Source organism: Staurois parvus, unplaced genomic scaffold, assembly GCF_062004578.1.
Source record: "Staurois parvus isolate SC_StPar_1 unplaced genomic scaffold, SC_StPar_1.0 ptg000159l, whole genome shotgun sequence".
Taxonomy (NCBI): Eukaryota; Metazoa; Chordata; class Amphibia; order Anura; family Ranidae; genus Staurois; species Staurois parvus.
This window is the reverse complement of record NW_028317955.1, coordinates 3,601,790-3,626,384: the sequence shown is the minus strand read 5'-3', so window position 1 is coordinate 3,626,384 and position 24,595 is coordinate 3,601,790. Positions and strand designations below refer to the sequence as shown.

Here is a 24,595-nt window from a genome sequence, read left to right as displayed (position 1 = left end):
AACTATTGGTAGGAATGAACCCATTCCTATCAGTTTCTTTAAAGAAAGTTTTAAAACACAGTTTGTTTCCAAATTTAAACATATGCAGATCCAAAAAATTAACCCATTCCTTGCTCCTATTTATCGAAAATCCTAATTCATATTTATTCATACGAATATGATCTAGAAATATGTCAAAATCTGTATCGGTACCGTCCCAAACTACTAAGATGTCATCAATATATCGCCTCCACACTTTCAGGCCTCCCCAGTTTTTTCCAAAAATCTCTGAATCCTCCCATTTGGCCAAAAAAATATTGGCCAAACTGGGGGCGAATTTCGCCCCCATAGCTACGCCTTTCTGCTGGATGAAGAGTTCTCCTTTATACCAAAAATAGTTGTTCCTCATACTAAAGTCCAATAGCTGTATAATAAGTTTCCTTTGTTTTCTATGGAGCTCAGAAAAATTTTTTAAACCCCATTTAATGGCTTCCAAACCATCTACGCGTTTTATATTGGTATAAAGAGAATTAACATCAATGGTAGCCAACAAAGTATCTTCCGTAACCTTCATTCCCTCTAACAATTCTATTATATCTTGACTATCCTTAACAAATGAAGGCATCTGTTTAACGATATTCTGTAGAAAAAAATCTGCATATTGGCCTATCCTAGAATACACCGAGCCAATGCCATTGATGATAGGTCTACCCGGAGGATTTGTGAGACTTTTGTGAATCTTCGGGAGGATATACATAAAAGGAATACGGCAAACCGATGGAACTACAAACTGTGCTTCTTTTTCACTTAGAATATGATCATCCCTCGCCATTTTAATTATTTTTTTCAACTCCTTTCTATATTTTAAAGTAGGATCTTTGGGGATCTTACAATATGTAGTGGAATCCTTCAATATATTACACATCTCCTCCTCATATTGCACTCTATCCATCACAACCACTCCACCCCCCTTATCCGCCGGTCTAATAACAATTTCCTTTCTATTCTTCAAACTTCTTAAACCCTGATATATTGCTTTTTCTTCCTTGACCTTCTCACATTCTAATACATATAGGTCATCAATCGTCATACGTTTAAAAACCTCAATAAATTGGTTCCTAGAGTTTAAAGGATTAAAGGTCGATCTGTTCCTAAGATTGCTGTGAACAAACATCGACCTACTCATACAGTTGACTGCGGTAGTCGGGCCAGGGAGGGAAGAAAAATACGTTTTAATATTTAATTTCCTAATAAATTTATTAATATCTATAAATGTTCCAAACTTATTCAGATTTCCTTTCGGCGCAAACTTTAAACCCTTATCCAGTAATTGAATCTCATTATCCGTAAAATCCACAGAGCTCAAATTATAAATCCCCTCCCCTATACTTCTTTCCGTTTCCTTTTGTTTGCGTTCTCCCCCTGTGGAACACCCTCCTCCATCCTTTGACATTGTGTTGGGATTTCTTCCTCTCTGGTCTGTTGTGGGCCATATTCTCCCTCTCTCCTGTAAGGGGGATTCCAATACCCCTGATTCCCCCATTGTTGGGGGTAATATGGTTCCCTCTGAGGGGGACCCGGGGGCCTGCCTCTTGGATTCCTCTGAAAAAAATTCCTCTGGGGCCCACCTCTCCCTCTAAAATTCCTGGGGCTATTATAGTACCCATTATTCCACCCTGACAGCGGTTGAAACCGATTCTGGGTTGGAATATTATAGGACTGATAGGGTGAATTAGATGGTTTCGAATAATTATTATTCAAATTCCCGGATCCATGATTCTGTTCTGTTTTTCTAGGGGCAGATACTTTACTCTTTGTATTATTACCCGGGGGTGGCACCACTCCTTTTGTTCCCACCTCTCTCATTGAAACAGCCGGCGATGACATATTGGATTGGGGATTAGTGTCAACTATTCCCTGCCATTTATAAATAGAGTTATTACGGTAATCCTCCATATCTCTTTCTCCGGGAGAAATGGCCACTATGGAGATATATATAAAAGTTGGGGGATGTTTATTTCAATTAAATTTGTATTGGTATAATGAGAGGGCACAAGTTGGCCAGTATGGGATTGTTTTTCTCCCAGGTGTTCTGCTGATCTAGGTGCAATTTTTCCGTATGGGTATGGAGATCCGGGCTTCCAGGTTGCAAAATGGCCGCAGTTGTATCCTCACCTCCTGGGTCAATGGTATTTAAGGAGAGTGAGGAGACACGTCCGTATCCCTGTTGATAAAGTCCGGATGTGACGAAACGCGTCCGGGGCACGTGACGTGGTGACGTTTTGACGCTCTTCCGGAAGTGCTGTGGCGACCATCTTTGCTCTTGGAACACGCGGCTGTGTATGCCCTTGAATCCTCCATACAAGTGTATGGGTAGTGGGGAACTCATTACCAATTACATATTCCTTCCCTAAAGTGGTATGCTGAGGATATTATAACACCACTGAGGAGAGGTTCGATTGTGGAATTAATCGTTTTGTGTGTGGAAGCTGATCTCTTCTTATTTTAATGTAAGTTGCTATAATAAAGTACTGTGACTATTTATTATATACACTGATCCCTGGTCTGTTTATGAGGTCTATGGGAAGTGGTTGGAAAGGCTGAAGGAAAAAGGTTGGAATTAATCTCATCTATGGCTTGTGTTACTACCTTGAGGGTAATTATGCACTTCTGTTATTTGTGTGCAGTGAATAACATGTAAGGCAGAGGTATTTTTTTTTTTTTCTCACGGTTGCTGTGGCACGGGAGTGTTTTTTTTGTTTTTGCATGTAACAAGTGTGGCACTTTTAGTATATTTTGGATATTATTTGGATAAAGCACTATGTCGAGTTTTTTTCTTTGAGGTATATGAAGATTTATTTCTGGAGTACACCTAACAAAGGCGGTTTGAAGATATGAAGATTTAAGAAAGCATTGATTTAGAGATAACCTCTTTGGGAACTATTTTGATTCTTATTTTGGGACTTTATACACTGAGATTTTGGGACTTATTTTGGGACTTTATACACGAATATTGAGGTTTTTGTTACCAAGTGTGCTTAATGATTATTTGATTTGTATATGTACTTCAGGGGAAGGACGGTTGAAGTGACTTGGTGGGGTATTATAGTGAGAGCAGGTTAGTGCTGGATATCTAATATTATTATGTAACTACACATACCATGACGTTGATTGTTTTACTACAATTCAACATGTTATGTTTCCTGTATACTGTTTCTACAGATTTTCAATAAAAATATTGAAATATAAATCAGACCTTAGGTATTTTCATTAAAAAACCCCCCAAAAAAACCCAGTAATTTTGAAACTGAATCACTCTCTTGTAACTAATACTAACCAACTTTTGTTAGAAGGTAGAACAGTTATCAAAAAAATCTTTTGGGTATGAAATGTTAAACTAGGTAAATGCAACTTATTAAGATATGAAAGGGATTATAAAGGTTACTACTTACACCTTGTGTTTTTTAATAGCATAAGATGGTTTCATGGTGTAATTTGTTGCCCTGTTCACACAGCCTATAGTAGAGTCAATCTTCACATCCTATAGTAAAGCCAAACTTCACATTTCTTTGTCAGCTTGTGTTCAAACATGAGGCATGCCACATGGAACTGCATAGGTTAATGCACAAACTTCTGTCTGTAGTCTAAGAACAGACACTTCCTGTGGAGAAACTACATATCCCACAATCCCTGGGTCTCTCAATCTAGTACTCAGGTTAAAACCAGTAATCAGATCTGAAATGGGCACAAGCCGGTAGAGCAACAAAGGGAAGAGATGTGTTATCACATTAGCACTCCCACATTTGTGATGCATCACAGAGACATGGCAAAGCATTTATTTTGCTCTGCGGGACCCAGAACAAGAAGTTGCTTGTCCCTTTGGTGACAAGGGACAAGCTAGGAGAATGAATACATGGACATAGGAGAATCGATCAGCCGTGACCCTACAAACTGCAGCCACAACATGTGAGCTCATCAGTACAAGGTAACGCTAATGGACGACACAGAGGATATACCCTACTACAACAAATACCCAGTTAAAACAGCAAAAACATTTGAAAGTGTCTAAGTATTAGGTGAGCAAAAGCCTGGGCGGAAATAATAATGTGCTTGGTTGGTACATCTAGGGACATCAATAATGACCAGTAAGTGATCAAAACTGTTTGTTTTCGAGATCCAAAATTTGGTGGAAAGGGGTTAGTTGCAAGTGGTTAAAACTGTCTGTAAATGGCCATGCTTTAGTCAGCATTATTCTTAAAGTGACTGTTATGAAGTTTACAATAAAAGCTAACTGTCCTGCTGTTTGCATTGTTGATTTTCACACATTATACTAGACAGCCCTTAAATAGACACCCCTACATCTAAGGACATTTACCCCTGAAGATTTAGTTTCCAGTTGTGCTTAAAAATGTGCATACTATGGCAGGGATCATGAAATGGTGGTGATATTGAAAATATGACTGATCATGCCAAAAAATATTTTTTTATTTAAGGATACTGATCATATGAAGCCATTTATTATCACATAGTTGTTTGGCTGCTTTTTAAATTATAATAACAAAATTCAGCCAAATGGCCCTGATCAAAAGTCTACATACTCTGGAATGTTTGGGATTGGTACAGACACACAAGATGATCCAGGTTAGAATGGCAATTAAAGGTTAATTTCCCATACCTGTGTCTTTTTAAATTGCAATTAGTGTCTGTGTATAAATAGTCAATGAGTTTGTTAGCTCTCATGTGGGTGCACTGAGCAGGCTAGACACTGAGCCATGGGGAGCAGAAAAGAACTGTCCAAAGACCTGCGTAACAAGGTAATGTAACTTTTTAAAGAAGGAAAAGGATATTAAAAGATATCCACAACCTTGAATATGCCAGTCAGTACTGTTCAATCACTTATAAAGAAGTGGAAAATTTGTGGATCTCTTGATACTAAGCCAAGGTCAGGTAGAGCAAGAAAGATTGCAGCGCTAAATGAAACATAGTGATACAATGAAGAAAGAGTGGTAATTAAGAATAAAGTCCACCAAACATAATCGTGATCAAAATAAAATCCAGAGAATCAAACAGTGTTTCCAAGCTCCAAAAGGAAAGGAATGAGGGCACCCACATTCAATATGATCGGAGGGGGAAAGGACACCTCAGAAATCCTGGTGACAAAAAGTAAGTAAGAGCTCTTACCAGAGCTACTGGGCTTTCAAACTAATGAAAAGGCCAGCAGTGCTTTAGGGCTTAACCCCAAACATATCCTAGATAAGTAGTAATGCTCCGACCCTCGATTCCACTCCAACCTTGTTCTCAAGCCATATAAGTAAGCAAAATGTAAAGACTCTTGGTGCAGTATGTGCATAATAAAATTTAAAAATGTAATTTGCACTCACATTTAATTAAAAGCGTAAGCGCCAAACAGTTCCGGGTCTGCAGCAATCCCAATTCAATGTGACAATCGTGACAACCGCTTAGAGTGGTCATGTCCCATAAGGCTCCACCCAACGCGTTTCATCATATGTTTGACGTCGTCACAACCGGCATGCCTTGAATGTAACTAGGTTCTTACTCAAGCAAGTGAAGAAAATGTATTTTTTAAACAATTTCAAGTAGTTAATTTGCTTGGATTATTCATTTAACACCATCTTACTTTTTCTGATCTTTTAGAATAGATTTTTTCATTTTACTGTGCCAATGCCACAAAGAAGCCTGGTTACATTATGCCTACCATCTTGACACACCTCACAGCTTCTGGCACACTGTAATCTAGAGTGTCGAGACCAAAATAGAGCTTTATGGTCACAACCATAAGAGCTCTGTTTGGAGAGCAACAAGACCTATAGTGACAAGAATACCATCCCCACTGTGAAGCATGGTGGTGTCTCACTGATGTGTTGGGGGTGTGAGAGCTCTAAAGGTACAGGGAATCGTGTGAAAACTAAAGGCACGATGAATGCAGCATTTTATCAGAAAGTACTACCAGACAATTTGCATTCTTCTGCACAAACGCTGCTCTTGGACTTTTTAGCACCACAATGACCCTACGTACAAGGTCAAGTTGACCCTCCATAGTTACAGCAGAAAAAGGTGGAGGTTCTGGAGTGGACATCACAGTCTCCTGACCTTAATATCATTGAGCCACTCTGGGGAGATCTCAAACGTGCAGTTCATGCAAAACGACCACAAACTTTGTATGACCTGGAGCCATTTTGCCAAGATGAATGGGCAGCTATACCACCTGCAAGAATTTTGGGCCTCATAGATAACTATTAAAAAAGATTCCATGCTTTCATTGATGCTAAAGGGGGCAATACACAGTATTAAGCACTAAGGGTATGCAGACTTTTGAACAGCGGTCATTTGTTTACTTGTTGCCATGTTTTGTTTTATGACTCTGCTATTCTGGTAAGACCTAGAGTTGAATATGAATTCTGTAAGAAAATAAAAGAAATGTGTTTTGTCCGCTGTTTTCTATATACGGTGTACAACTTTTGAACACAACTGTACTGCATTCCCTTACTGCTGGGGAATTATCAACTATATTTACAGAAGGAATCATCATCCTCTGCCCTTAAAGTAGAGGAAATTTCCTTTTGCTGGACCTACTAGATGAATCTAGTAGCTGGGAAGGAGTAGAGGGGCCAGTAAATCCCCTATAAGATCAACCTTCTGAGGAACCCCTACACCTGACAGTACAGGAATAGGGGATCTTGGCACTGGTCTGATTAGGCAGGGGTGTTATATCTACCAAAAAAGACCAAAAGATTGGAAGGTGGAGGCTATCTCCTCTATTACTGTAGAGGAGATTGCTACAAGCAGATTCCTCCTCCTCTCTCAGGAGCTATATCCTAAAGTTAATTAGAGAGAGGAAATCAGTCAGGACCCCCAAACTCCTTCTAAGAAGCCCTGGATAGGGAGTGCTCAATGGTGCCCTGTCACATTAAAGGAAAAGAACAGCCAAAGCTCTTTTGGCTGTACTTCTCCTGTGGATCACAGGAGTGCAGTTGGAGCCCGCTGTTGGCTGATGTCACTCAGCCAGACCAGGCTGGGGAAAGATCCCAACTTTGAAGTCAGGATCCACCCCAGAGTCTGGAGCGGTACCTGGCTCAGCCTCTTAGCGATCTGTTGAGAGCCAGAGCCAGTCACTCCCTCCCCCTACACAGCCCAGCGCTCCAGTGAAACCGGGGGGGGGGAGGGGGGCAGAGCAGAGACCGTTGACTAACAGTCCCGCTCTCTGCTTAAAGCGGTTGTGAGAACTCAGCGATCAGCAGTCATGTAATTGCTGAGTTCTCACACTTAGAGCCAGCGGGGGACAGGTGCAGCATCGGACTGATGCTGCATCCACCTAGGTAAGTATGATTGGGCAAAAAAAAGAATCCCACACATCTCTTGACATTAAGAATTAATTAAAATTACATTAAAGGTAGATATTTTTAAAAATAACAAACATGTCATACTTACATGGAGATGAGTTGGCACACATGAATGTCCCGTTAGGCCCATAGTCCCACTGTTGGGGGAGAAAAGAATGGGGGAATGGAGGAGAACACCACTGCGGAGTCCAGCAGAGAATCCTCGAAGGCTCCAGAACAGTAGACTGGTCAAGGCTAGCCTTCAGGGTAGAGCAGAAGCAGATCTCCAATGTGACATGTAGAAAGAGAGGTAGAGAAGGTGCCACTGAGTGCAGACTGTAATACATGCTATTAAAACATTGCTGTGAATACACTCACATTTGAGAAGATATATACAGGCACATCTGAAGTCTATAAGAATTGTCCGGGACCAGTGTGGATCAGCTGCAGGTGAAAGATATCCAAATCCTGTGTCCAGAGCCAGCTGATGTGCCTGTATATATCTTTATATCTTCCCAAATGTGAGTGTATTCACAGCAATGTTTTAAAAAAGTGTATTACAGCCTGCACTCAGTGGTGCCTTCTCTACCTCTCTTTCAACATGTCATACTTGCCTGCTCTGTGCAGTGGTTTTGCACAGAGTAGCCTCGATCCTCCCAATCACGAGTCCCTCAACAATGCTCCTGGACCCTCCTTCCTGCTGAGTGTCCCTATAGCAAGCAGCTTGCTATGGGGGCTCCCGAACCACTGCTCTGTGTATCCATGTGTACAAAGTGCGTAGCTCGGCCCCGCCCCTGCTTTAATTTCTCACTGGCTGTGATTAACAATAGTAGGAGCCAATGGCTCCTAGAATGCATAGAATGAATGAAGGTAAAAACCTTGAGCCTTTACAACCACTTTAATTCAAACACCAAGGGGTCCCAGGTGACAGATTACAGGCTAGGTAAAAACCTAGGAACAAACACAAGTGAAAACCAGTAGATACAGCAACCACCAGCTTACCTGTGTCCTGCTGGTGACAAGGGCATCTGTATCTGCCTGAGCTGCAGCCTGCTTTGAAGAATCCAAAATCCAGTATTATCTCCTCCACCTGTAGTATCCTGACAGCCGTTGCTGGAAGGAACTACTATTCAGGCAGCAGCCTTCCCTTCCCCTGCGCCAAGAATGAGGTTTGGAACCAAAGCGTCCAGTGCCTGGAAATGATTTCAACCCGCCCGGAGACATCTGGACAAAACAGGAACACAGCCAGGCCACACACCCAAAGCAGCTACCGCGTGGTCCCCACCAAAAAGTGCTCTACAGTGCAGATAGTGCACGCACCCAGATACCTGAACTGGGAACCTACAGTACCCATGCTGGTCCCTGTTAAGGGGTTGTGCCACTTCCAGACATGGCCTTTGCCAAGCACAGAAGGACAAAAGGATTCAAACCACCTCCTTTCCATACCACGGAGGGGCCTGGAGGGCAATCAGGCAGACAACCATACCAGCTGCTCCCAAGGGGGCCAAACAGGTAAAAGAGTGGGTGGAAGAGAAACAGCCAGAGAAACAGAGGCTGCCCTCACCTACGTTCCAGGAGATGCATCTTCTCTGACTGGGGGAAACAAAAACGAACAATTCAGCAGAAGAACTTCCTTTTAAAGAGTATTTTGGGATAGGTTTCCTGTTCCTGTTGGCATGTCTCCTATGCTGTCCTGAAAGCCAATTTAAGAAACACAAGTGCAGTCTGTGGAAGCCCCACCTCGCAACTTTCTCTAATTTAAGGGTTTGCTACTCATGGCTTGGTGCCAGGTACCATCGCATACCTTCAGAGGTATATTGGCATCCATGGATCGATGGGTCAGGGCTGTCTTGCAGGGAAAGGGGGACCTACTCAATATTAGGTGGGTGGTCATAAAGTTATGGCTACCTCATCTGAAATACACAGTATACATATATAGATATATATATACACAAATATACATACACACTGTATTCTCATTCTCTCTCTCTCTCTCTCTATATATATATATACACACACACACTGTATACACATATAGGTGGGATTGTAGGTAAAAAAAAAGTTCAACCGCCTTAAATTCGAATGAAACCAATCAAAATCCATATTGTCTGCCATCAGCTGAATACATTCAGATTAAATGTTTAGGGTTTCTTAATTTAAGAGATAAAGTTAAGAATAAGTATTCTTTGCGTAAGCAGATAATGTAATTTATATAAAAAAAATAAGTACGCTTGTACATACCTTGCTGCTCTTCGGAGAAAATATGATCAGGCTGCTCTTCTCTACTGATCCATGCACTGTCTTGACCAACATCATTGCGATAGTGGCCAATTTCTAGCGAATCTTTAATTGACATTAAAAAGAAAAATTAGTAACCTGTCTCATTTTAATTAAGTGCCACATGACATGAAATTTGTTGTTAGAAAATCTATTTTTATGACCCAAATGTTAGATAGCTGCAGCAGCAGTAAACACACAAAGGCCCAGAGTGAAGTAACCAATGTATTGAAGAACTTGCAAACAGTACAACCCGTTGAGGAGCTAACCCAACCAAGAACTTACAGTAAATGCAGCGGAGAGTCAGCTTTAGTATGCCTGAACTTAAGACAGAACTTGCAAAGGGGGGTGGAATGCAGCCTGGCCAATCAACTAAAATGGGATCTTGCTGAGTCGCAGACGTAGGCCCTGAGCTAGGAAAAAATGTCACCAGCACACCGAGAATCACCAATATGGGTCCAAAGGTTTTAATAAACCATCACATAGTTACAGCAAGGCAACGTTTCGGAGTCACATGCCTGATGAAGGGGTCCTGCAAGACTCCGAAACGTTGCCTTGCTGTAACTATGTGATGGTTTATTAAAACCTTTGGACCCATATTGGTGATTCTCAGTGTGCTGGTGACATTTTTTCCTTGCTGATTTTGTTCGGTTCCAGCCGACGGTCGCTGCAGCACCCACTTATACACACAGCCATTTTTAACGTAGGAAAGTGTGCGTTTGGATCATACACTTTCATGTAGGCCCTGAGCTGTCGCTACTCCCCTAGAAACCTGTCCCTACCACAAGTGCTGTCCCTGACAGACAGGTATGCTCTCCATACTCTAGCCACTTTGCAAATGTGTGCCAAAATCTCGGGGCAGGGACTTAAAAAGACTATGTGACCCAAGATCGCTGCCAAGGTCACCTGGATGTATCATAGCCAACCAGAACTAGCTGTACTGCTGCTCTGAACAAGTGCCACCTACAGTGGAGAAACTAAACTGCACCTGTCTACTCACAGAAAGATATAAACTCCCCAGTGTGTCTGACTATCTCCATCTCTGTCCACTTTTAGACGATCCCTGAAAACTGATCTCTTCAGAGAGGCCTATCCTGTCCCCACCTTGCACCTTCCTATAAACAGAAAGATATCAACTCCCCAGTGTGTCTAACTATCTCCATCTCTGTCCACTTTTAGATGATCCTTGAAAAATAATTTCTTTAGAAAGGCCTATCCTGCCCCCACCTAACAACTGCACATGTATTTTGTCCATTAGTCCAGTTATTACCTTTTGTATCTCTCGACCCTCACTCTTAGGTTGTAAGCTCTAACGAGCAGGGCCCTCTAAATCCTCCTGTATTATTTGTATTGTAATTGTACAGTCTGCCCTTATGTTGTAAAGCGCTGCGTAAACTGTTGGCACTATACAAATCCTGTATAATAATAACAACAATAAAAATATCAACTGAGGGCTTTATTTTATTTAAAGCCCACCTCCACTGACCCCCCCCCCCCCCCCCCCTCAGTTGACCACGACCCAGAGCCAGCTCTGCACCATTGAAAAAAAAAAAAAAAAAGAACACCGTACTCACCATTTCTTCTCTGGCAATCCAGTCTAGTGACATCACAGGTCCTCTTAATGCTCTACTTCCTCTTGCAGAAATTAGAGCAAGAAATTTCAGCACAGGAAAAGAGTCTGCACAACTGTGCAAGACTGAAGGCAAGGATAGATGTCAGCTTTAAATTCCTAAACCACATTCAAGGAATCTCATCTCCATCTGGCTATCTGGCTGGTCCAAGACAATATCCAGTAGGCTTAATTAATTATGGGACTTTTAGTGGGCAAGAGTAAGAAACAATTTAAGGAAAAATAGATTACAGGGCCAATAAGTAATTGATGTGTATGGGTTATTTTTTGAGAATAAAGGATATCTTTTAGTGTCACTTTAAGTCGGCTGGCAAAAAAGCTTTTCAGATTGTTGTTTCTACAATTTATAGCTCTTGCTGTCAGCATAGGGTACACTGACCTGCCTGTATGACACTCTGTATCCATTCAGTGAATAAGAGAATTTTTGTGTACAACCCGGGTTTGGAATTTCCTCTGCAGCCAACTCCTCTGCTGGCAATTCCATAAATAAAGAAGGCTGTGGGATCGTTGGAAGGGCAAACCAATGGACTGCCAGGCTGTCCCTGTACCAAACAAATGAAGATGATGGTTAGCAGATGGATTCATAGTTCCAACAGTGAAGTATAGAGGTTACACAATGGCAGAGTTACTGACCAAACACATCAAACTGCACCCAAAAGACTAGACTACATGAAGACCCAAACAAGACTGATTTGCAGACAGCAGTGCCTTCACATAGCCTTGTGAATAGAAGCCACAGGCCCAGGGGTGGATGGCCAGCCAGACAATCCTCCAATGAGCCTTGATCCATATTACCACCCATGCAATGCCAGTAGAGTCATTAGACCCAGAAACTTGATGCCAGTACCCTGGCCCAGGCACACCTGCAGGTCTGCAGATAGTTCTTGACAGATTAATATCCGCTTAATAGGTGCTGAATTAATTCCGACACTAATGTCAGGCAGAAGAGTGACCAGCATGGGACATGTAACTTTTCTTCAGGTGAGTACCTGCCTAATTGTACCTTTCATTGTTCCTCACACTGGCACCAAAGTATCTGCCATTGTTCCTCAGAATGACACAAATTAAAAGCGGTAGCAAACTCCGTTTGGACACTTGTGCCTACAAGTAAACTTATAATAAAGCTTACCTGTAGGTACAAGGAATATCTCCTAAACATGTACCATCTAAGAGATAGTCACTGTTTCTGCAACCGGTGACATCACCGGCACATGACGTCATGCCAACCCTGCAGAGCTCTGTGCTGTGACCGTTACTCCTGTGTGCATGCTATGTCATTGCAGATCAGTCATTCACACGGCTGGAACCTGGAAGGAAGCAAGGGTGAAGATGGAAGTCCTGTCAGCAGTGACGCCGCGCTGCTGGAGGACTTTGTTTTGTATGAAGGCAAGTCTTTCTTAATGTGCTAGTATGCAATGCATACCAGCACAATATGCCCTTAACTTGCAGGGAGAACTTTTTTATGCAAGAGTTTACTACCACTTTAAATACCAATGTAAAAGATAGTACATTACATACTCCTGACTTCTGAACTCTACACACTATGTTGTAGGTTACATACAGTGTACTTCTGACCACTGCCTTCTATGGGATATGTTTTAATAACATACTCCTGATTGCTTCACTTTATACACAATGTTGTACTTTATATACTCCTGACTTCTGCACTCTATACATCAGCCTCTCTCAACCTTTTTACAGAGTCATAATTTCCAAGTCTCAAGGAACCCCTGCAAAAAATTAATTCATTGGAGGTCAGTGGAAAGAACCTCCCAATTACCACCCTTGAGCACAGCCTAAATGATCAAAGGAGTCATGCTGCTAGCTCTGCCAAATGGAACCGGAACTATACAGGCCCCATCAAATAGGAGGTGAATCAACCACAACCCAAGGAACCCCTAGCAACCTCTGGAGGAACCCTGATTGAGAATGGGTGCTATACACCATGTTGTAGGTTACATACTTCTGACCACCGCCCTTTATAGGGTATGTTGTTTATTGCAATTTCCAGACTGCCACTCACCATACAATATGTTCTACTTTACATACTCCTTACTTCTGTTATCCATACACTATAGGGTTGATTCACTAAATATGATGGTCAGTTTTGCAAATTAATTTTCCGTTAGCTTTGTGAATGTGGTGAAAATGTATTTTGCAAAGAACACCCAATCACATGCAAGGACAAAAAATTGGATGATGGAAGTGAGCAGAGCTTAACCTCATTCTCTGAGCTAAAGGGAAAACTCCCTTGCAAGGTGAAAATCCCTTTGCAAAGTGAACAGCCCATGTAAATCAACCTCAGTCACATAGGAATGATCACTGTCTTCTATTGGGTATGTCATACATTACATCCTCCTGACTACTACACTGTAGATACCATGTTATACTTTACATACTCCTGACTTCTGTACTCTTTACACGATGTTATAGGTTGCAGACTTCTGATCACTGCCCTCTGTAGGTTATATTGCACATTATATACTCATGACTACTACAATCTATAAACTATATTGTATTTTACATACTCATGACTTCTGCACTCTATACATTATGTTGTAGGTTACATACCTCTGACCACTGCCCTCTATAGATATGTTTTACATAAGATGCTCCAGACTGCTGCACTCTGTCAGCTATGCAGTCCATGACATACTCTTGAGTATACTATCGCATCAAGAGTTGCTTGCCAAGTAGACCCTCTGATATATTTTAAAGACGGTTTTTCTTTAACCACTTCCCAACCGCCCTATAGCAGAACTACTGCTACAGGGCAGCAGGGCTGCGCAAAATCACGTGATTTTGCATTTCCAGGTAGGGGGCGTGTGCACCGTCCTACCAGCACTGCCATTGGCAGATACAGATGTCAATCATCGAGTCCTGGCTGGAGATTTCCTGCCAGCACTTGGCAATCGAGTATCACTGACAGGGGAGAGACCTGTGTGTAAAAATACAGCAGTATTTTCCTAGTAAATCACACACAGCACACACAGTAAAAAAGCACACAGTTAACCCTTTGATTGCTCCAGATGTTAACCCCTTCCTGCCCAATGTCATTAGTACAGTGTCAGTTCTTTGTATTAGCACTGATCACTGTATTAGTGTCATTGAGATGTCAGTGGCAGTTAGCCAGGTCTCCCCCCCGTGTCAGAATTCCTGCTGCAGTCCCACTATAAGACGCTGATCACTGCCGTTACTAGTATAACATTTTTTTTTCTTTAATTCCAGTATATATACCACCATTTGTAGACGCTATAACTTTCATGGAAACCGGTTAATTTACACATATTGGGATTTTTTTTTTAGCAAAGACATGTAGCAGAATACATTTTGACCTAAATTTATGAGGATATTTGGTTTTTTACATTTTTTTACTGGATGTTTTATAGCAAAAAGTAAAACATTTTTCAAAATTGCCAGTCTTTTTTTTTGTTTATAGCGCAAAAAAATAAAAAACCGCACAGGTGACCAAATACCATTGAAAGAAAGCTATATTTGTGGTGAAGAAAAGGACATAAATTTAATTTGGGTGCAGCGTTGCATGACTGCACAACTGTCAGTTAAAGTAACGCAGTGCCAAATCCCAAACAATGGCCTGGTGGGGGGGGGGGGGATAAATCCTCTGGAGGGCAAGTGGTTAAAGTAGATTCAATGTTTACATTCTGTGTGCAGAACACAATAAGGGAAGAGTTTCAACAATGTAATCCATTTAGGAGATTTCATACCCTCTAGTGTACAGTTAGGTTAGGTACATTTTTTTTTATTCACAATAGTTAAGTGAATCTGGGTAATTGCTGTGGGTTCAGCTTAAGGCCAGGCTAGAAGACTCTGCAGATCAGGCCTCTATCACCCTTCCTGGCTTTGAAGGTCCATGGAAACCTCTAGAAGCCAGTGGGTGGAGGTACAGAGGCAGGGATCTGAATATTTATTGGAGTTTGACCAATTCCCAGGCTGGGAGGCCTGGCAGGGTGGTAAGACGGGCCCATAAACATTGAAGTGCCGGCCAGCTGGGGTGGTCTTTGTTCGGGTGGAAGATGGAGTGCTGAGGATAGGGAAGCCTGGGAGAAGACCCCGGGGAGGGGGGGGGGTCTGACGCTGAAGAGGGAAGGAGAGAGGAAGCTGGAGAGAGGGATCTTCACTACCCTACAGTCTTATTCAACAGACAGCCTGCTTAGCATGGGAAGACTAGCACAGCAGGAGGCTTGAACAGCAGTCTTATCCAAGGCAGCAGGTTTAAAGGGACAGTGTGAGTACCTCTACACCCCCAGGACCTAAAAAGGAGAAGTCTGTCAGATGCAATATCCAGCATGCTTTTATTGGAACACTTTACAAGACAGCCAGGTGGGCTGGTATTTTCAGCAAAGTATTGGGACTTTGTGAGTTTCACCTAGGGGACATAGAGCTCCTAAAAGAGGAACTTTTGCAATTGATATTTTAGAAACAGATGATATTCCGGAGGGGGTACAGTCCAGGATCTACATTTTTGTGTACATAGAGAAGGAATACTGTCCTCATGTTATTCTACCAACTCAAGTTGGGTATGCCATATTCCCTTTTCCCCATCCAAGTTGTTTTCCCCTTAATAAAACAACAAAAACAAGTCCATGGACTGATTACTGACTTTTTGAGATAGTAAAAAAAATGCAGGGGACCCAAAAATCCAGCCGCACTCTAGGGGGTAGCGCTACACAAGTATTCTTCAAAAAAACAAAGCAGGCTATTATGTTATCCACATAATGGCAATGCAGCATAAAAATATCATCCATAAATAGAAACGATTTGAGTTGTACATAGCAGCTAGTCCCTGGCTGTGCTCTGTGGTTCCTCCAACCAAAAGCTACAGGACTTGCTTGGTTTGCCTTGCTATATTAAATTACTTTATAAACAGTGGGTCACTAGGGTTGGTGTCACCTGGTGCATTAAAACATGGTGTGTGTCCCCCTCCCCAGCAGAACAGGCACTGAGCAGGCTAGCACATCCGTGCGGCTCTCTCCCATTAATGTCCTTAGTGACCTAATTACGGTCTTCAGTCCCCCAATTCCTGTCCTCAGTCCCCCCCAATAATGTCCTCAGTGACTCCATTAATGTCCTTGGTCCCCCCAAAAATGCCCTCAGTGACCCCATTACTGTCCTCAGTCCCCCTATTACTATCCTAGGCCACTATTACTGTCCTCAGTCCCCCATTACTGTCTTTAGACTCTCCAATTACTGTCCCCAGTCCCCCAATTACTGTCCTCATTCCCTGCCATTAATGTCCTCAGTCCCCCCGATAATGTCCTCGGTGACCCCATTACTGTCCTCAGCCTCCTCATTACTGTCCCCAGTCCCCCAATTACTGTCCTCAGCCCCCCACAGCATCCCATTACTGCCCCCAACAGCACCCCAATACTGTCCTTCCTCAGTCCCCCCCACAGCGCCCTATTACGGCCCTCACCTTTTCCCCCCTCACAGCGCCCCCTCATCACCCCTCCTTCTGTCTTACCTTACACAGACAGTGAGGAGGGCTGAAGACACAGTGGATCTGGGCACAGGGCAGGAGTTGCAAGCTGGTGAGTGGTTGCTAAGACCAGTCGGCATCCTAACAACCAATCACCTGCTGTTAACTTGAGCAGCCCCACCCTCTATCCAAAGCTGTCCTGCCTTCCGCAGACATCTCTCTGAGAGAATGATGGCGACAGCTCATAAATTGCAGGACCAGTGTTACCCCTCTGGCAGGTGTCACCCGGGTGTGGTCCACACCTCCATAGCAATGCTACTGTTTATAAACACACCTAAAACTTTCATTACCTATTTTCTTCACAATTCTGCCTTAAAGCATTAAAGACAGAGACCTTGCATTTTCTACAGGTTTTCTTTAATTATTTCAGCTATATAACAACTAATTCGTTAGCCTCCAGTGACTCCCTACTGCTACTTTCCTACATATATATAAAAGTATTTTTTTTATATTAAAATGAGTTAAAAAAAAAAAGAAAAGGAATTTGATGAGCTAATCATTGTATCGGTGCTTTATCCATTCATCATGGAAGCCCTGACTTGTGCTGCTTCAATGTGAAGAATTAAGTTCCATGGGAATGTAAAACACAAAAGAACTATAAAATGCATGAAGACAGGCAGGGATGTGAGCCAGGTCATGGTGTCTCTGGAATAGAGACCGTTGTGGCACACTGACCGCCCTCCTTCATTGTAGCAAAGCCTGGCACGACCAATATTAAATCTAAGAAGCAAAGCACTAAAATACACTAAATACACAGCTGGAAAAATATAGCTTGTATATACGGTAGATACGTATGTGAACTGTTGTAATTTTGTTCAAGCAGGCTTGTGAGTTACATACCAAGGGTGGCTCTATTTAGAGCCTGAAGCTTCCAATATATGCAAATGGAAATAACACACTGGTGATGCTCCCCTGTTCCCTGCTCCACTTGTCAGCATATGCAAAAATCGCCACTCTTAGGGGAGATATGCATCACTGTAGAAGCCACTGCATATCATAAACAACTGCCATGTTTAAATTTAAATATGATTTTCACCTTTCTATTTATTTGTTGCTGATCGTCTGCAGCTTCTTTGCAGCCATTTCCTGTATACATGTTCCTGCTCCAGTCTCTGCTCCAGAATATTGTGACCCTATAATTGCCTGCATATAGACCTTCATTGCAGAATTATCAGGTATTCTTAGCATATTAAAGCATATATGCTTTTATAGAGATTATGCTTATATTACTATATTGCCAAAAGTATTGAGACGCCTGTCTTCACACATACATAAACTTTAATGGCATTCCAGTCTTAGGCCGTAGGGTTCAATATTGAATCTTCTCACCCTTTGCAGCTATAGCAGCTTCAACTCTTCTGGGAAGGATGTCTACGGGAATGTTTGACCATTCTTCCAAAAGCACATTTGTGAGGTCAGGCACTGATGTCAGATGACGTATGTACTCTCCAGCGCCTCAGGATATGCACAGCCAAAAGGGAAGCCAAGGGTACCAGGACAGCGACAACCAAAAGGAAATGTTCCAGGGGTGCAGCCCTCCTCAGACGGGGAAATCAGCCACTGGATAGAGAGAAAACACAGGTGGCGCACACACCTAGTGCATTATCCAAGGTTTATTGTAGGAATTAAATCATAAAAACATACTCACAGACGAAGCATGTATCTAAAAAGCATAGAAAAATGACAATGGCCACAACGGCGGGCAAGGTGTTCTCACAGTCAGTGCGGTCAAATGGCTGACGCGTTTCGGGGACAAATCCCTTTCCTCAGAGCTGATGACCAACCTCTGATGCTGATGCACGATGAATGGAAAGTAAAGTAAGAGCCTCGCTGTTGATGCCTGATGTCAGATGAGAAGGTCTGGCTCGCAGTCTCCGCTCTAATTCATCCCAAAGGTGTTCTATGAGGTTGAGGTCAGGACTCTGTACAGGCCGGTCAAGTTCCTCCACCCCAAACTCACTCATCCATGTCTTTATGGACCTTGCTTTGTGCACTGGTGCGCAGTCATGTTGGAACAGGAATGGACCATCCCCAAACTGTTCCCACAAAGTTGGGAGCATGAAATTGTCCGAAATGTTTTGGTATGTTGACACCTTAAGAGTTCCTTTCACTGGAACTCAGTGGCCAAGCCCAGCCCCTGAAAAAAAACACCCCACACCATAATCCCCCCTCCACCAAATTTTACACTTGGCACAATGCAGTCAGGCAAGTACCGTTCTCCTGGCAAATGCCAAACCCAGACACGTCCATCGGCTTGCCAAACAGAGAAGCACAGAGTACATGTCTCCACTGCTCTAGATTCCAGTGGTGGCGTAGTTTACACCACTGCATCCAACACTTTGCATTACACTTGTTGATGTAAGGCTTGGAGGCAGCTGTTCGACCATAGAAACCCATTCCATGCAGCTCTCTACACACTGTTGTGCTAATCTGGAGGCCACATGAAGTTGGAGGTTTTTAGCTATTGACTCTGCAGACAGTTGGTGAATTCAGCATGCGCCTTACATGGTCTACCACTTCATGGCTGAGTTGCTGTTGTTCCCAGATGTTTCCACTTTGATACAATACCACTAACAGTTGACCGTGGAATATTTAGTAGCAAGGAAATTTCATGGATGGACTTGTTGCATCAGTGGCAACCTATCACAGGACCACGCTTGAATTCACTGAGCTCCTGAGAGCAATCCATTCTTTCACAAATGTTTGTAGAAGCAGTCTGCTTGCCTAGTTGCTTTATACACCTGTGGTCATGGAGGTGATTGGAATACCTATATCCAATGATTTGGCGGGGTGTCCCAATACTTTTGGCAATATAGTGTATGTAAAGTAGATCTCCAAGCAAAACGTATACTATATATTCTGAATTGCTGACCAAGCATGAGTATGTAGCAGTCTAAAGCCAGAATTCCTGATTGCACCAGGAACTCAGAAAGTACTAAAACCATCAATGACTGCCATGCTATTTGCATTTTAACAAAGGAACAGTCAGAGCAATGACAGCCAATGTATGCATTCTGACAGGCAAACAGAGCAGACAGGGAGCAAAGAGAAGGTGAGCATAAGCAGCAGGAAGAGGGGGCTTGAGCCAGACATTAATGCAGGCCATAGACGGTTCGTTTATCGGCCGATTTTTAGGCCAAAAAACAAAACATCGGTCATTCTGTTGCCACCAATGATTGCGAAAATCGGCCGTTTTTCACAAATTTTCCAGCATGACCGATAAAAGAAATGAGGAGGAACTGCGAAAATCGGCCGATGACATTGCCCCACTAACGGTGCAAAAATTGGCCAATTATTCTTTTGGTCGAAAAATCGGCCGATAAACGAACCGTCTATGGCCTGCATTAGTGAACATTTTGTCCTGTATGAGCTAAGTTATAAAGCACAGTACTTATTAAAAAAAAACTTTAAAAACTAAAATAAAAGAAGAGAAAAATAAAGTAATTTAATGCCTATTAGCAATGTTTTTCTAATTCTTTTTCTAAGCATTTTGTTTTATTGATGTTCTGTTTGAATTTGTCTGAATTTGCTAACAAATGTAACTACTCCAGGATAGTCAGTTCCCTAGCACAGCCCCCTCCTTGCACATCATAGCCCTCTCCTCTTCTGGGAGTGTCTATTATATATACTGGGACAGGTCCTCCCGCCTCCCTCCTCTCACCTATCTATATAATCATAAGTTTTTATGTAGCTGCCAGGGGAGAAGCTAAGGAGAGTACTATAGATCAGCCACTCAACTATGATTTCTCCAAAGTTTACTTGGTGTTCCTAGAGCTAATTGACCTTCCATCTGATGGTGTCTGCATGGTTCCAGGTCTAATGCCACTTAGAAGAGCCAGCAACATAACACCAATAATCTTTTTGGCTGTCTGTAAAGGTGGCATTCTGATCACCAATGTAAGGAGGTCATTATCAATGACCACCAATGAATCAATTTTAGCAAGTGTTCCAACTTCCCAGAGACCTGATTTTTTTTACAGGTTCCTGGGATAAAAAGGTTGAGAATGGCTGTTGTACAGAGTGACAGCTTTGAGCCTGAGGGGACTGTTGACCTCATATTCAAGATGGTGACTCCCAGCAGCGGTCTCAGGCCTCTTGGCCTACACAGGAGAGGCTTTTACAGCTGCAAACATACTGTATATGTGGCCTCTCGACAGGTGGGCCTTAAAATATCCAAATAAAACATAACTGTGCAGAGAGAGCACACCACACGTGCTCCAGGCACAGTTGCCGGTGGCTAATGGAAAGCTTCTGATCTCTACTTTTGATCGGGAGCTTTCTGATCATGTGACCACTGTGACAGCCAATCACGGCAGTCAAATGATCACAAACCCCACCTCCTGGCATTTAAAACTACTAAAGGGCTGGGAGGCGCCAGAGCCAAAGGGTTAAAGCAGTATTAAATGCAAAAGCAAACATTATATTGCAGCTTACCAATTCATAGATGTGACTCATCTTTTTTAGACTTTCTTTCTTCTACTTTCATCTGGTGATCTGGCCAGTAAATCTGTTGCTTTTCAGAAGGTCAAGCTCTCCAACAGAATTTATCAGTTTACATGGAAGAGACAGACCATTTAACACTGGCAGGGGTGATTAAAACGATCAGCTTTTATTTATTCATGTAAACCTTTATCCCAAAAGTAAAAAACTGTTTGCTGCAACTGATTATAAAGTGTGGGCTGGAGTTTGGCTTCAATATGGTATAGTATTTACATCTTCTGGTACATACAATAATCCCCTCCCCCCCAGAATGACAATGCGATGGTCTGCCGTGCCTCCTGTGCACCTTCCTCCAGAGTTATGTCTCAGTAATACAGGAAGTGGAATAAATAACAAAAATATATAAATGTGAAAACCTGCGAGCATTCCTAAAAATCTATAAAAATAATAAAAAATTGAATTAGATTGAAAAGCTGCTCACACCTACACATATTCATAAAAATGTGTTAAATAACCAAAATCATGTAGTAAATGTGCAGCGCTTCTCTTAACCATTTCAATACCGTGCAATTTTACACCTTCCTGCCCAGGCCATTTTTCAGGTTTCAGTGCTCTCACACTTTGAATGACAATTGCGCGGTCATACAACACTGTACCCAAACAAAAATTTTAGCATTTTCTTCACACAACTAGAGCTTTCTTTTGGTGGTATTTAATCACCGCTGGGGTTTTTATTTTTTGCTAAATTAACAAAAAAAGACCAAAAACACATTTTTCTTTGTTTCTGTTATAAAAGTTTACAAACAAATAATTGTTCTTCATAAATTTAGGCTGAGATGTATTCTGCTACATGTCTTTGGTGAAAATAACCCAAATTAGGATGTATTTTTTAGTTTGTAGGAAAGTTATAGAGTTCACAAACTATGGTATAGATCTGAATATTGATCAATCCTGAAGTACTGACAGCCAATCTAATTTCTTGAGGTCCAAGAATGTCAGAACAGTACAGATATCCCACAAATGACCCCTTTTTGCAGAGTAGACAGTCCGACGTACTTCATAAGAGGCATGGCGAGTTTTTTGAAGTTTTATTTTTATGTCATAATTTTTCGGAAAATGAAAAAATTAAAAAAATTATTTTCACTATTTTTTTTTTTACATACTGTCACCAGTGCAGTACAGCGTCATCATATAACTGGCATGGCGGTTAACAGGGACACTGACTGGTGACAGTATGAAAAAAAAAATATATATATATATATATATATTTTTTAAATTTTTCTTAATTTTTTTATTATATTTAATTTTTTATTACATTTTTTTTTAAGATTTTTTTTTTCATATTTTACTATGACCAAAGTAGTACAATGTTACCATAGTAACACTGTACTACTTTGGGGAAGTGATCAGTTTTTTTGTTTTTTTTTTTACACAATTTGCTTACAGCAAAGAATTACTTTGCTATAAGCAAGCATTTACCTGAATGAAATCGATTCATTCAGCTTTTTTTTTTTTTTTTTTGTGCTTAGCTGTGATTTGGTCACAGCTAATCACATGACATGTGTCATCGGCTGTGTCCGAGGTGCACGGCCCGTGACAGATCCCGCTGCTGCGCCGCTCTGCATTACCGCAAACGGCGCATGTGCGGGAGCACGCCAAATGGAGTGCACCCGGAATGAAGAGGCACATCTGAAGCTGCCAAACGGCCATTGGCCGGGCGGCTAATGGTTAATATTGCCCAATACTAAATAAAGATAGCATAAAAATCCCAATGTGAAATAAATAATATAAGATATTTATAACAATGTGCACAAAGAATTATTAATAGATAGTCCATCTCCATATCGTGGTTCTTTCAATACACAATGATGACTTGTACCATTCAAATCTTCCTCTTATCATATGCAGTGTACCTCCACCAATACCGACACCAGTTGTGCTCTCACCTGAAATTTTTGACCTTACAATCAAGTTTGGTCAGAAATGGCTTGCATCCATTATATGGACATACGTATATTGGTGGCAAAACCTCTATCAAGACTCTCCTTCACTGCTGATTCAGCTCCTTCCTTCTTCTCTGCTCAGCGCACATATAGAAAAATATATAGGCAAACCTATATCTACTAATAGTTCTTTGTGTACATTGTTTGTTATATAATATTATCTTGTATTATTTATTTCACATTGGGATTTTTATGCTATGTTTATTTAGTGTTGGGCAACATTAAGGAAGTGTGTTACTGGCCCGATCACCAGGTGAAAACAGAGGGAAAAAGCCAAGAAAAGAAAACTTATGCAGCCACCCCATCTAAAGGTTTATAAACTGCAACATAATACATTTTTGGTTTGGGGTTTAATACAGCTTTAAATTACATTAAATGCACATATAATCTTAAGGAAAGATTTTTTAAATAAATGGCCTGGCTGGCTTTAAGGATGATCCTATAGGTATCTATCAACAGAGGATGAACCCAGCTCTTCTGCCAACTAAATATTAAACCTTATAAACCTTTCTCTTACCTTCATTATACATTATACTTACACGGCAGTTATAGCTGGCTTGGCCTTTTGCAGTCCCAGCACAGGACATGCTTCTTGTAATTTTGCCATAGTAATTTTCACAAACACCATCTGTCTCCAATGGAACTTCCATCTGCTGAAGCTTTGTAGCCACTTCCCCTGCAATTGGTAATATTACATTCTTTTTTACCGTTTATTATATTAGCCTGTGGTGGGGAGGGAATAAAGGCATTTTTCTTTAACTTCTTTCTGCCTAACCCAGCATCCCTTTAAGTGGGTCTAATAAATCCAGGAGCTGGATGGAATTTCTGATCATATGACCACTATAACTGGCTGTCACAATGGTCACATGATCGGGAGCCAGTCCCTTGGGCTTCCAACCATAATGGGAGATCAAGAGCTGTCTAAGAAAGCTTGGTCACTTTGCTGGGAGGTCATAATGAGAGTGTTCTCTGCACAGAAACTTTGAACATCCATGGACGTAAATGTGTGGCATGTGTGTCATGGGCATTAAACTCCACCCTCTTGGCTACCACATATATGTGTTAATATTGTATCACCTGAAACTGTATTCCTGAAAAAATATCTGCAACAATTTTAAAAATATCTTTAGTAGACGTGTGTGGTTCCTCTTCAAATATAGATATATCCTAGACTTCTCCAGGGTCATATTTTAAAATGTTTCAGAAAAACTTCTGAGGACTGAAGACTGAACTGCAATCAGATGTTTAAGAACCAGCCCACTCAAAAGAGATGTTTTAGTTACAGATGGAGCCTGGTGGGCTGAGTTGGCCCTACCTTTATTTATCATGAATTCTCCAGTTTGATCTCTCAGCCATAACTCCTGACTCTGTTCCTGTTTGTCTGGTAGTTTTAGGTGCCCCCTACCTTCACATGTTCAAAACTTCCTGT

The 24,595-nt window shown here is 41.7% G+C and overlaps 1 protein-coding gene across 1 annotated transcript in view; it reads right to left on the bottom strand.

The window, feature by feature from the left end:
* Positions 1 to 24,595, bottom strand: part of OVCH2 (ovochymase 2) — a 102,734-nt gene that overhangs the window by 13,682 nt on the left and 64,457 nt on the right. Inside the window, exons 18-20 of the mRNA XM_089675920.1 lie at positions 23,706 to 23,836; positions 11,606 to 11,768; positions 9,561 to 9,662 (exon numbers count right to left, since the gene is read on the bottom strand). Coding sequence (XP_089532046.1) covers positions 9,561 to 9,662; positions 11,606 to 11,768; positions 23,706 to 23,836 — 396 coding nt within the window. The remainder of the gene's footprint in view (positions 1 to 9,560; positions 9,663 to 11,605; positions 11,769 to 23,705; positions 23,837 to 24,595) is intronic.